Here is a 12,500-nt window from a genome sequence, read left to right as displayed (position 1 = left end):
TCCACAAGTGTGGGGGGGGGTCATTCTGGGCTAGCCCAGAATGACCTCCCGGTCAAAATCAGCTAGCCCAGAATGACCCCCCGGTCAAAACTGACTAGGCCAGTCAGTTTTGACCCCCCCCTTCAAACTTCAAGAATTAGTACTTTAAGACTTTTTAAACCGAAATGAATGTAAATGTGGACAATATTTGTTAGAAAAATGATATTACAACAAACAAAACAAAAACCCTTAACTCTAAAAAAAATAAAAAATAAAGTTTCGACGCTTCCTTTGAAACTTAAAAAATAAGTACACTAGGACCTTTTAAAACGAAATATACGCATAAATGAATGCATCTATGCATCTCCACAAGTTTGGGGGGAGGGGTCATTCTTGGCTAGCCCAGAATGACCTCCCGGTCAAAATCAGCTAGCCCAGAATGACCCCCCGGTCAAAACTGACTACGCCAGTCAGTTTTGACCCACCCTTCAAACTTTAAGAATAAGTACGTTAGGACCATTTAAAACGAAATATATGTATGTGTGCACAAAATCTGTTGGAAAAATGATCTAAATTTATTTTTTTTTAAACTAAAAAAAAAAAATAATTTTTTTGACGCTTGCTTTGAAACTTCAAAAGAAGTACACTAGGACCTTTTAAAACGAAATGTACGCATAAATGAATGCATATATGAATCTCCACAAGTTTGGGGGGGGGGGTAATTCTGGGCTAGCCCAGAATGACCTCCCGGTCAAAATCAGCTAGCCCAGAATGACCCTCCGGTCAAAACTGACTACGCCAGTCAGTTTTGACCCCCCCCCTCTCCCTCCCCACCATTCGACGCTTCCTTTGAAACTTAAAATGTAAGTACACTAGGACCTTTTAAAACGAAATGTACGCATAAATGAATGCATCTATGCATCTCCACAAGTTTGGGGGGGGGTCATTCTGGGCTAGCCCAGAATGACCTCCCGGTCAAAATCAGCTAGCCCAGAATGACCTCCCGGTCAAAATCAGCTAACCCAGAATGACCCCCCGGTCAAAACTGACTACGCCAGTCAGTTTTGACCCCCCCTTCAAACTTTAAGAATAAGTACGTTAGGACCATTTAAAACGAAATATATGTATGTGTGCACAAAATCTGTTGGAAAAATAATCTAAATTTTTTTTTTTTTAAACTAAAAAAAAAAAAAAATTTTTTTGACGCTTCCTTTGAAACTTCAAAAATAAGTACACTGGGACCTTTTAAAACGAAATGTACGCATAAATGAATGCATATATGTATCTCCACAAGTTTGGGGGGGGGGTAATTCTTGGCTAGCCCAGAATGACCTCCCGGTCAAAATAGGCTAGCCTAGAATGACCCCCCGGTCAAAACTGACTACGCCAGTCAGTTTTGACCCCCCCCCCCCCCCCCCCCCCCACCATTCGACACTTCCTTTGAAACTTAAAATGTAAGTACACTAGGACCCTTTAAAACGAAATGTACGCATAAATGAATGCATCTATGCATCTCCACAAGTTTGGGGGGGGGGGGGGGGGGTCATTCTGGGCTAGCTACCGAAATGTACGCATGCTAGCCCAGAATGACCTCCCGGTCAAAATCAGCTAGCCCAGAATGACCCCCTGTCAAAACTGACTAGGCCAGTCAGTTTTGACCCCCCCTTCAAACTCTAAGAATAAGTACGCTAGGACCATTTAAAATGAAATATATGTATGTGTGCACAAAATCTGTTGGAAAAATGATCTAAAAAATTAAAATTAAATTTTTTTTTTAAATAAAAAGTTTTGACGCTTCCTTTTAAACTTAAAAAAAAAGTACACTAGGACCTGTTAAAAAGAAATGTACGCATAAATGAATGCATCTATGCATTTCCACAAGTTTGGGGGGGGGGGGTCATTCTGGGCTAGCTCCCGGTCAAAATCAGCTAGCCCAGAATGACCCCCCGGTCAAAACTGACTACGCCAGTCAGTTTTGACCCCCCCTTTAAACTTTAAGAATAAGTACGTTAGGACCATTTAAAACGAAATATATGTATGTGTGCACAAAATCTGTTGGAAAAATGATCTAAAAAATTAAAATTTAAAAAAAAAAGTTTTGACGCTTCCTTTGAAACTTCAAAAATAAGTACACTAGGACCTTTTAAAACGAAATGTACGCATAAATGAATGCATCTATGCATCTCCACAAGTTTGGGGGGGGGGGGTCATTCTAGCCCAGAATGACCTCCCGGTCAAAATCAGCTAGCCCAGAATGACCCCCCCCCCCTATACTTGTGGAGATGCATAGATGCATTTATTTATTTGTACATTTCGTTTTAAAAGGTCTTAGTGTACTTATTTTTAAAGTTTCAAAGGAGGTGTCAAAAACTTCTTTAATTTTTTTAAATTTCTTTTCAATTTTTTTTATTTGTTTAGATCATTTTTGCAACAAATATCGTTTTAAAAGGTCCTAACGTACTTATTCTTGAAGTTTGAAGCCTAGTCAGTTTTGACCGGGGGGTCATTTTGGGCTAGCTGATTTTGACGGGAGGTCATTCTAGGCTAGCCCAGAATGACTGCCCCCCAAACTTATGGGGATGCATAGATGCATACATATATGCGTACATTTCGTTTTAAAAGGACCTAGTGTACCTATTCTTGAAGTTTGAAGGGAAGCGTCAAAAAACTTTTTTTTTTAAGTAAGTTTTTTTTCCGATTTAAAAAAAAAAATTCCAACTAATAGTGTGCAGATATACATATACTTTGTTTTAAAAGGCCCTAAAGTACATATTCTTGAAGTTTGAAGGGGAGGTCAAAACTGACTGGCCTAGTCAGTTTTGAAGGGGGGTCATTCTGGGCTAGCTGATTTTGACCCCCCCCCTAACCTGGGGAGATGCATAGATGCATACATACATGCGTATGTTTTGTTTTGAGAGGTCCTAGTGTACTTATTCTTGAAGTTCGAAGGGAAGTTTGGAAACTTTTTTTTCTTTTTTTTTTCTTGTAATATCCTTTTTCTAACAAATATTGTCCATATTTACATTTATTTCGGTTTAGAAAGTTAAAATACTTATTCTTGAAGTTTAAAGGGGGGGGTCAAAACTGACTGGCCTAGTCAGTTTTGACCGGGGGGTCATTCTGGGCTAGCTGATTTTGACGGGAGGTCATTCTGGGCTAGCCCAGAATGACCCCCCCCTCAAACCTTAGATATATGTAGTTATATACATATATGCATACATATTGTTTCTAAAGGTCTTAATGTACTCATTCTTCAAGTTTGCAGGGGGGGTCAAAATTGACTAGGGGGGGGTCAAAACTGACTCGCCCAGAATGACCTCCCGGTCAAAATAGGCTAGCCTAGAATGACCGGGAGGTCATTCTGGGCTAGCCCAGAATGACCTCCCGGTCAAACTGGGCTGCTTCAAAATAGACTGCTACACCGGAATACACCTTTCACAGTATCACGTACACTGCAGTGAAGCAAACTAGTCTTGTGTGACTGCCACATATCACACGTTATTTATTTGGTTATTTTGAGTTAAGATGCATGCTAACACTGCAGATCTTAATGACAACAAGCTCAAACTAGGCACAGATAATCAAGTGACTCCAATTGACTCACTGTTTTTGCAAGGATATTAATAGTTAAGAAATGAGTGTCTGGGTACTTCTAATTGCTATTTACAAGTTGTGGCCGAATCAAGTGTCAGAGTTACTGCAGATAATGTGTGGCCGTGGGGTTCAGGCTTACACTAAATACCATATGTCTGAATACTGCCACGTTATACACATGATCTGTTTCTTGATGAACGGGTATATATATATATATGACTAAGTGCCAAAAGGTGCGCACGAAAAGCGGACAAAGGGGCTAAAAAATAAAAGTTGACAAACACGACTGATATTGGGATTTTTGTTAAGACAACAGATGCTGGAACCCAATTACGAAAAGAAAAGATAAATTTACCCAAATGATTTTACAAATAACGATAATTTTGTTCGTTATATCATTCAAAACGGCACTGAGTCATAGCATTAAGGTTATCTCGCACGTTTTTAAAGCTAGGGCTTTGAAACTTGGCACACAACCAAAGTATAATGACCTCCAGGTATGGTGCACATCACATTAAACAACATTGAATTTCAAGGTCACAGCGAGGTTAAATTTCCTTTGCAAACTGGAAAATTGTCGTTGTCACTTCTTACATGTTTTAATACTAGATCAGTTAGACTTTACATACTTCACATACTTTCAGCATTTTTATAAAACCTCATTAAAAGTGACCTGCTGGTTAATCTTTGTCAAAGTTCAAGGTCACAGCGGGGTCACATCTGGTCCAAATGTGGAATATTTTCAATTTATTCAGCGCGTTTATAGCACGAGCTTTGAAAATACACACAGTTCTAGTGTATAATGTTCACACACGATTAAAGTCTGGTTGAAAAAGTCAAGGTCACAGCAGGGTCGCGTTGAGGTCAAACATATACATTTTTTCAATGAGGTTTTCTCATATGTTTTTGAAGCTAGGGCCTTGAAACTTGGCACACTACGCAAGTTAAATTAAACCTCATCAAATTCCAAGGTCACAGTAAGGTTAAAGATCCTTTAAGGATATTTTCTAAAAAATGTGTTCAAGCAAGGAAAAACGCCATTTCTTCAAAGGCTGGAATAACTACAGAGGCAGCCGCGTCATTACACACAATGCAATTACGTCATACATCATACATTTCTATGAGTCATGTTGAATGGAATGGTGGCATGTGCCTCTATTCTAGCTAACAACAAAGCTGAAAAAATGAATATTATCTGTTTGTTTTGTTTGTTTTACCCGTACGAGACCTTTCCGTGACCTTGACATGTGACAAGGATCTACCTTAACTTCTTTAAGTCGGAGAATCATTGAGAGTTGTGTGATGTTTGAAGGCTCTCCCTTTAAAAACAACTGAGATAATGATGCATTTTCGTGTTTTTGATTTGCCCATATGTGACCTTGAGATTCGACAAAGGTCAACAAGACTTTAACCGTGTATGGAGGCTATTAAGCCCAAAAATGTGAACTTTCAAGGTTCTTGCTTTGAAAAACTCTGAGAAAAAGGTTATGTTTTTTTTTTACCCACACGAGACCCTGCTATGACCTTCACATTTCTCAAGGATCAACCTTGAATTCTCCATGTTGAACAATCATTAAGCAAAAGCGTTGTTTGAAGTTTGAAGGTTCTAGCTTCAAAAATCTCTGAAAAAATATGTTTCATCCGTTTTCGGAACCACATGTGACCCAGCCGTGACCTTGAAATCTGACAAGGGTCAACAAGACTTTTACCATGCATGGGGGCGATTAAACCCCAAATGTGTGTGAAGTTTCAAGGTTTCAACTTAAAAAACGTCTGAGAAAAATATACATTTTCCTTTTTGGACAATGTGTTGCACGCAAGACAACGCGACAAACGCTCGTGTTATCATTCTTTTACTTTAAGGTCGACTTGCGTGCCCGCTCTTTCGCTAATCTCAATTAAAATTCATCTTGGAAGTTCGGTTTTATTACGCTTTTAATTAAGAAGATTAAACTAAGACAGCAAATAGTTAGTTTTACCCATTAAACTCGATAAGGTAGTGACATTTTATGTTGAACGCAAGATGGTGTCGCACGCAAGATCTGAAAAGATGTTGACGACATAATTTCAACACTTGATAGCGCATTCGTGGTTCGTGATTTCTTCACAAATTTTGAACACAGAATGTGTCACGTGGTTCCGTAGATGAAGTAGATCTTTGTACATGTAAATTTTGTTTTTAAAAGAAAATAACCGTTAATTACCGAACATTTTGTCGCACGCAAGATATGACGAAATTTTCAAATCGTTTTCAAAAATGCTGTTCAAAAGTTCTGCAGTCTTTGCTGGATTACTTGAAAGACAGCAGTTTGATACACCGTTATCGCTTGACGTGTCGACATCAATTCCAGAGTTTTTGAAAAAGAAATTTAGTAAATATCTGCGATTGAAAAATGTATGCCGTGATGACGACACATCTTGCGTGCGACACCTTAAAATTCGGTTATCGAAAAAAACAAATTCTCTCGAGATTTAGATTTGACGTTTGGTCTCGTCTGTAAAGCGATGTTTCAGGCATTCAATCAAACTAAATGCAATTCATTTGTGCTTCTTGTTATTTTTCTGTGGCATATTCAAAACACGAGGTATCACGATGTCCGTTTTCAGATGGCCGGTTTTGGCGTTATTTTTGACTTTAAACAAAGATAACTTCAAAACCGTTCAAGTCAGACACACGAAATTATGTCCACTATCTCTTCGCACATTCATCCACACACACACCAATTTTCAGCAGACACACGTTTTTAGAAACATTTTTATTGTAAAACAAAGTCGTCTTCTGTTCTGTGAGCACCTTTTGGCACTTAGTCATATATATATATGTCCCATTCTATTGACACGTTGACAATGATCTTGTGATAAACTGTGGAGTGTCATTACACCTGTGCCCTTTTGAAGTCCAAGCCCCCGCAAAAACAACACACACCTAAACACAACAAAACAACAACACAAAAACAATCAAAACAGATCAAAAGTTGTATAAATGATAATACCAACATACACAAGAATGTCGACTTCTTCGTGTCTAAACTGAAAACACAGATGCTTAATAGTGACACAATGAGCCTTAAACTTTGTCATTCTGTTACAACAAACAATTGCAAAATAATGGTCATTGACTAAATGTTTCAGAAAGTAACTATTTGTTTTAGCTTTCGGCACATGCAGTATATCGGCTTCGGATTTTCATTGTAACGCTCCTTGTTCAATTCGTTCATGGACTTTTTGCAGGGCACGACAATTTAGTCTACTCAGCTAACCAACTAGCAATGGACACCATCCCCCCGATGAGCGGAAACACTACAAATGCGGACAACACTCCAGACTACTACAACGTGTCCGGACAGAACGCTACCGAAACAAACCCTTCTGCGCCAGCACCAGACGATCTGTACGAAAACACTCGCACTCCCCCACCGGACGAAGAATACGCTGTTGTCGATAAGAACGGAAAGACAAAACAAAGCCTGCGACCAGATGACGAGTATGCTCTTCCCAACAAAGATCAACAGAAGAAGAGAGAGAAGCAAGCTGGGCAAGGACAACAGAAGAACGACATCCCCACCGAGAACAAGAAGAAGAAGGGAAGGAAAACCGATCACCAAGCGAACCAATCTGCCTTGATTTGTAACGCAGCAGGTCGATCTACTCAAGCAGAAGAAGCAGCAGCAGCAGGAACCTCAGACTACGAACCAGTGGCTGGTGACTCAGGGATGGCCTCGTCTCGCCCAGAACAACCAAGCGACATGTACAACAAGCTGGGGGATAAGGAAAGGGCTGGGATGCAGCTGGATTCTCCCCAGAAGCACTATGACCACCTGAGCGCCCCGGACGGCGACTACAGCGGTATGGATCTGGAGGACAAGATTCGAGACCAGCAAAGAGAGGCGGTGGCTGATCAATACAGTCATATCTAGACAGATGTTAGACCAACAGAGAGAGGCGGTGGCTGATCAATACAGTCATATCTAGACAGATTTTAGACCAACAGAGAGAGGCCGTGGCTGATCAAAACAGTCATATCTAGACAGATGTTAGACCAACAGAGAGAGGCGGTGGCTGATCAATACAGTCATATCTAGACAGATGTTAGACCAACAGAGAGAGGCGGTGGCTGATCAATACAGTCATATCTAGACAGATGTTAGACCAGCAAAGAAAGGGGGTGGCTGATCAATACAGTCATATCTAGACAGATGTTAGACCGACAGAGAGAGGCCGGTGGCTGATCAATACTGTCATATCTAGTGAGAGAGAAAAAAAGTGAGAGTGAAGCTCCGAGACCAGCGGCGAAACGGTGGCTGTTATCAATGCCGCTACCGTCAATGACTTGTTACTGAATCTCAAGTATCAGATGAACCCTCTTTTGAGCAACTAAGGTAGGCAGCATCTGACCAATGAACGGTTTAAACAAATTAATTGTGTGGTGAGGAAAAAAGAAAGATGTGCCCGCGCATGTGTGTGTGCGTGTGTGTGTGTGTGTGTGTGTGTGTGTGTGTGCGTGTGTGTGCGTGTGTGTGTGTGTGTGTGTGTGTGTGTGCGTGCGTGCGTGTGTGTCCGTGTGCGTGTTTATGTGTGTGTATGTGTGTACACACACACACACACACACACACACACACACACACACACACACATGGGCTAGGAAAGACAGCACATCACATGAAAAGGATGACAATGTCTACTTTGGAAACAATTGTAATGTCCTTGACTTCCCTTGTAAGATGTGTTTCCCGATTACAGTTTACACCATGCAACATGCGACTGCGCCGTTATTTTAAACAATTCTAGTTTCGCAGCATCGAGGTTTTGCTTCCTTGAATTCGAGGTTACATTTCTTCAATGTACACGTCATATTAAGTACAGATGTCCCAATATTTGCGGACAGTCGTTGAACAAAAGAGTGTTCTTCTTACCTCTCATTTTGTTGTTGTTCCATGTATCGCATCTACTTATGTTCATGTATACTGCTTTTTAACATTTTGCTTGATGGTGTTCAAATTCATGCACTGTTTTTATGTTCACAATTGTGCCGTCCCACACAACTTTATGTTTTATGCCGACAGTAACTTTCAGAATGCCACTCATTTCATTCTAATTTTTGAAATACTTGAGCTGAATTCTTTTACAACTAATGCTGACTTGCCTTGAGGTTTTTTCATGAGTAAAAATGTTTTTATCAATTGCTTTAATTTGGTTCGTTGTATTATGTCCTGGTCAAAAAGGTATTTGCTAACATCCATCAATTGAAACATCGACCGAGAACAAAACACAGTATATAAAGCCGATGCTGAATCGGTCTCATATGGCCCCCCTAGGATTTCAAGACGACAAAACACAAATAAAAATGCACATAAAACAACAAGCACCCATCAACTATCTTTTAGATTTATATTTTGCATATGTTAACTCACGCATGTATTTATTTAAATGCTCTTTATTTCTGAAGTAAAGCTAATTCAATTATTTCCGAAACTAGGTTGTATACTTCAGCTGTTACTGATCTATAGAATGTTGTATAAACAAATTCTGGTGTGTGTCAGAGAAGGGTTAATTCTGTCCATGTTTGTATAACGTTCAACGCAATCTTAAAAATATTTGTCAAGTGAACTTTTGGGCCTACTTTCCGATGTGGCAAGCGAAAGTACAACAAGGAGTCTTGTATGTGCTAACATATATACTCTGTGTACAGTTTATGAAGTCCGACTGTGAGTAGATATGTGTGTGAAGATACAATCAATTGTACGTTTGGTTATGCTTAATTTGATTTAGTTTTGCGAGTATATTATTTGCCTTTTTGTGTGTGATTCAGTTAGCATTGCGTCTTTGCTTCATTATATTGTTTTCGATTTATGTCCTCAGTTTTGATTTGTTACATTTATTTTGCTTTAGTGTGATGTTAATTTGATTTTGCTCAGCTTTTTGTTTCATCATAGCATACAATGGCAAACCGTATTTTATATCTGAATGTAACTTGCTCTTAAATTACAAAAATAGGAAAGGTTTCAGTTTGTGTAAGATAACAAAGGTGAAGACAATAAAAGGATACACGTACACATTGGTATTTCGTTATGACATGTAACATTTGGTGAACGTAAACTCTTCCTAGATTACTGTTGTTGGCTAGTGAAGAAGGCAATGTACGTATCTGAAGTTAGCATATTCACGGACTGAGGATTTTCACATTCAAACATATGCTACTTAAATTGTTTCCTGCCACCTCAATGATAGAACAACGGCCTTTGCCCCAGACAAACAATAGCAACGCCTACCATTAGGAAATAAACACGCGCACACACACACACACGCTCACACACGCGCGCACGCACGCACGCACGCACGCACACTCACACACACACACATACACACATACGCACACACACACACACACACGCACACACACACACACACGCACACACACACACACGCACTCACACAAACACACTAACACTAACACTAACACCCAATCACACACAGACATGCACACACACCAACACACACACACACACACACACACACACACACACACACACACACACACACGTTACGTTATTATTTCTTGTGAGAAATGGTATGCTTAACCATGTGTTGTGCCAGGGCAAAGTAGTAAGTCCTGAGCAAAATATAAATCTGCAACTTCTAGGCTTGCGTTGATTATTCTGCCCATGGTGAATTTCCCATGCTTGGTTTCCACATCCCATGACAAATTATACTTACTTTGATCATGCCATATATACGTTACAGCTCCGATTCATCCATGTTATCGCGTTGCATTTTGTCTCGACTGGGTGAATGAATATAATGACGTCACTCGAGGCTCTCATCATATTCATCGACCCAGTCTCGACAAAATACCACGTGATACGATGGATGGACGGAGCTGTTTTTACACCCCCGGTATAGGGGTGTGTATAGGTTTCACTCGATGTGTTTGTTTGTTTGTTTGTTTGTTTGTTTGTTTGTGTTCGCATATAGATCTCAAGAATGAACGGACCGATCGTCACCAAACTTGGTGAACAGGTTCTATATATTCCTGAGACGGTCATTACAAAAATTGGGACCAGTCAAACACACGGTTAGGGAGTTATTAAGAGTGACATATTAATGGTCAAAGGGAAACAACCTTCTCAGTTGGTGGCAGTGAGAATGGTTATTTCCCTTTGACCAACGGGGGTGTTTTTCCTACCTCGACGTACCCTTTCGCAATGGACCCTGTGTTTACGCGAATAAACATTCTGACTTCTGACTTCTGACTTCTGACTTCTGACTTCAGACTTCAGACTTCTGACTTCTGACTTCTGACTTCAGACTTCAGACTTCAGACTTCAGACTTCTGACTTCTGACTTCTGACTTCTGACTTCAGACTTCAGACTTCAGACTTCTGACTTCTGATTTCTGACTTCTGACTTCTGACTTCTGACTTCTGACTGTCTCTCTGTTTCTCTGTCTCTCTGTCTTTCTGTCTCTCTGTCTCTCTGTCTCTGTCTCTGTCTCTCTCTCTCTCTCTCTCTCTCTCTCTCTCTCTCTCTCTCTCTCTCTCTCTCTCTCTCTCTCCGCATGTAATACAGTTCTGAGTTCTCTGACGGGGGTGTTTTTCCTACCTCGGAGGAATTTCTTGTTTTTAAGAGTTTTAGTACAAATTTACTGAAACGTTTTTCATTGTTCAGTAAATTTGTGAAAAAATGGCATGCTCATTTCAGGAAATTCGCAAATTTCCTAGAATTTTTAGGAAATTCGTGAAATCCCCGAGTGAAACAGGAAATTCACAAATTTACTGAAATGTTCAAGGATTTCGCAAATTTCCTAGTTTCGAGAATTTACTGTAACATACATACAAAGCATGAGTGCATCAGAAATGTATTGCTTGCTTGACATAACTTCTTCTGGCAGAAATGTGTTCATTTTTACATTTAGTCAAGTTTTGACTAAATGTTTTAACATAGACGGGGAATCGAGACGAGGGTGGTGGTGCATGTTTGTGTGTGTGTGTGTGTGTGTGTGTGTGTGTGTGTGCGTGCGTGCGTGCGCGCGTGCGTGCGTGCGTGTGTGCGTGCGTGCGTGCGTGCGTGTATGTGTGTATGTGTGAATGCTCGCCTAATAGGCTACTGAGCTTTACTGGCCGATGTGAATGCGTTATATATTGTGTGTAAAAAATGTCTGTTTGTCTGTCTGTCTGTGAAAAATTCCATTTCAAACGGCAGAAATTAATATGTAAGCGCCTAGGGCTATATCTAGATTAGGCGCATAAAAATGATCACAATAATAATAATAATAATGTGTGTGTGTGTGTGTGTGTGTGGGTGTGTGGGTGTGTTTTAAGTGTGTGGGTGTGGTTTGAGTAAACTTTCCATGAACATAAAGGCAAAATTAGAGTTTATGCATGTTAGCTTCTCATTACACTGTTCTGAGAAATGAACATATTTTATAGTGGACACACGTGAGTCGATGTACTTTTGAATGTTTCGTTTTGTAACAAATTCAACATTATAATAACTAACCTTTCTTGTTTATTTGGATTCAGTTGTATTTGAACCGTCTAAAATGAATGTCAGTTTCGAACCGGAAAATGATGACACTAGACAATGTGAGACAATAAGTAATGTATAGAATGTGGGCAACCATAAGTATTCTTTGAAACTAAGAAAATAGACCCAACAGTATCCTGTAATTAAGTTACGATCTCTCTCTCTCTCTCTCTCTCTCTCTCTCTCTCTCTCTCTCTCTCTCTCTCTCTCTCTCTCTCTCTCTCTCTCTCTCTCTCTCTTTCACATGTACACCTACTCTCTCTCTCTCTCTCTCTCTCTCTCTCTCTCTCTCTCTCTCTCTCTCTCTCTCTCTCTCTCTCTTTCTCTATCTCTCTTTCTGTCACCTCCATGAAAAATGACCGGCACGGTTGGCCAAGTGCTAAGGCGTCCCGTGATCAGGAGGT

At 40.1% G+C, this 12,500-nt stretch overlaps 1 protein-coding gene across 2 annotated transcripts in view; it reads left to right on the top strand.

Moving 5' to 3' along the window:
• Positions 1 to 9,624, top strand: part of LOC138971309 (uncharacterized) — a 77,273-nt gene extending 67,649 nt beyond the window's left edge. For both annotated transcript variants that reach the window (XM_070344028.1, XM_070344026.1), the window contains one exon: positions 6,805 to 9,624. In XM_070344028.1, the coding sequence (XP_070200129.1) occupies positions 6,805 to 7,490 (686 nt within the window). In that variant the 3' untranslated portion in view covers positions 7,491 to 9,624. The remainder of the gene's footprint in view (positions 1 to 6,804) is intronic.
• Positions 9,625 to 12,500: the final 2,876 nt, after the last annotated feature.

This window comes from Littorina saxatilis, linkage group LG7, assembly GCF_037325665.1.
Source record: "Littorina saxatilis isolate snail1 linkage group LG7, US_GU_Lsax_2.0, whole genome shotgun sequence".
NCBI lineage: Eukaryota > Metazoa > Mollusca > Gastropoda > Littorinimorpha > Littorinidae > Littorina > Littorina saxatilis.
This window is presented reverse-complemented; position numbering and strand designations above follow the sequence as displayed.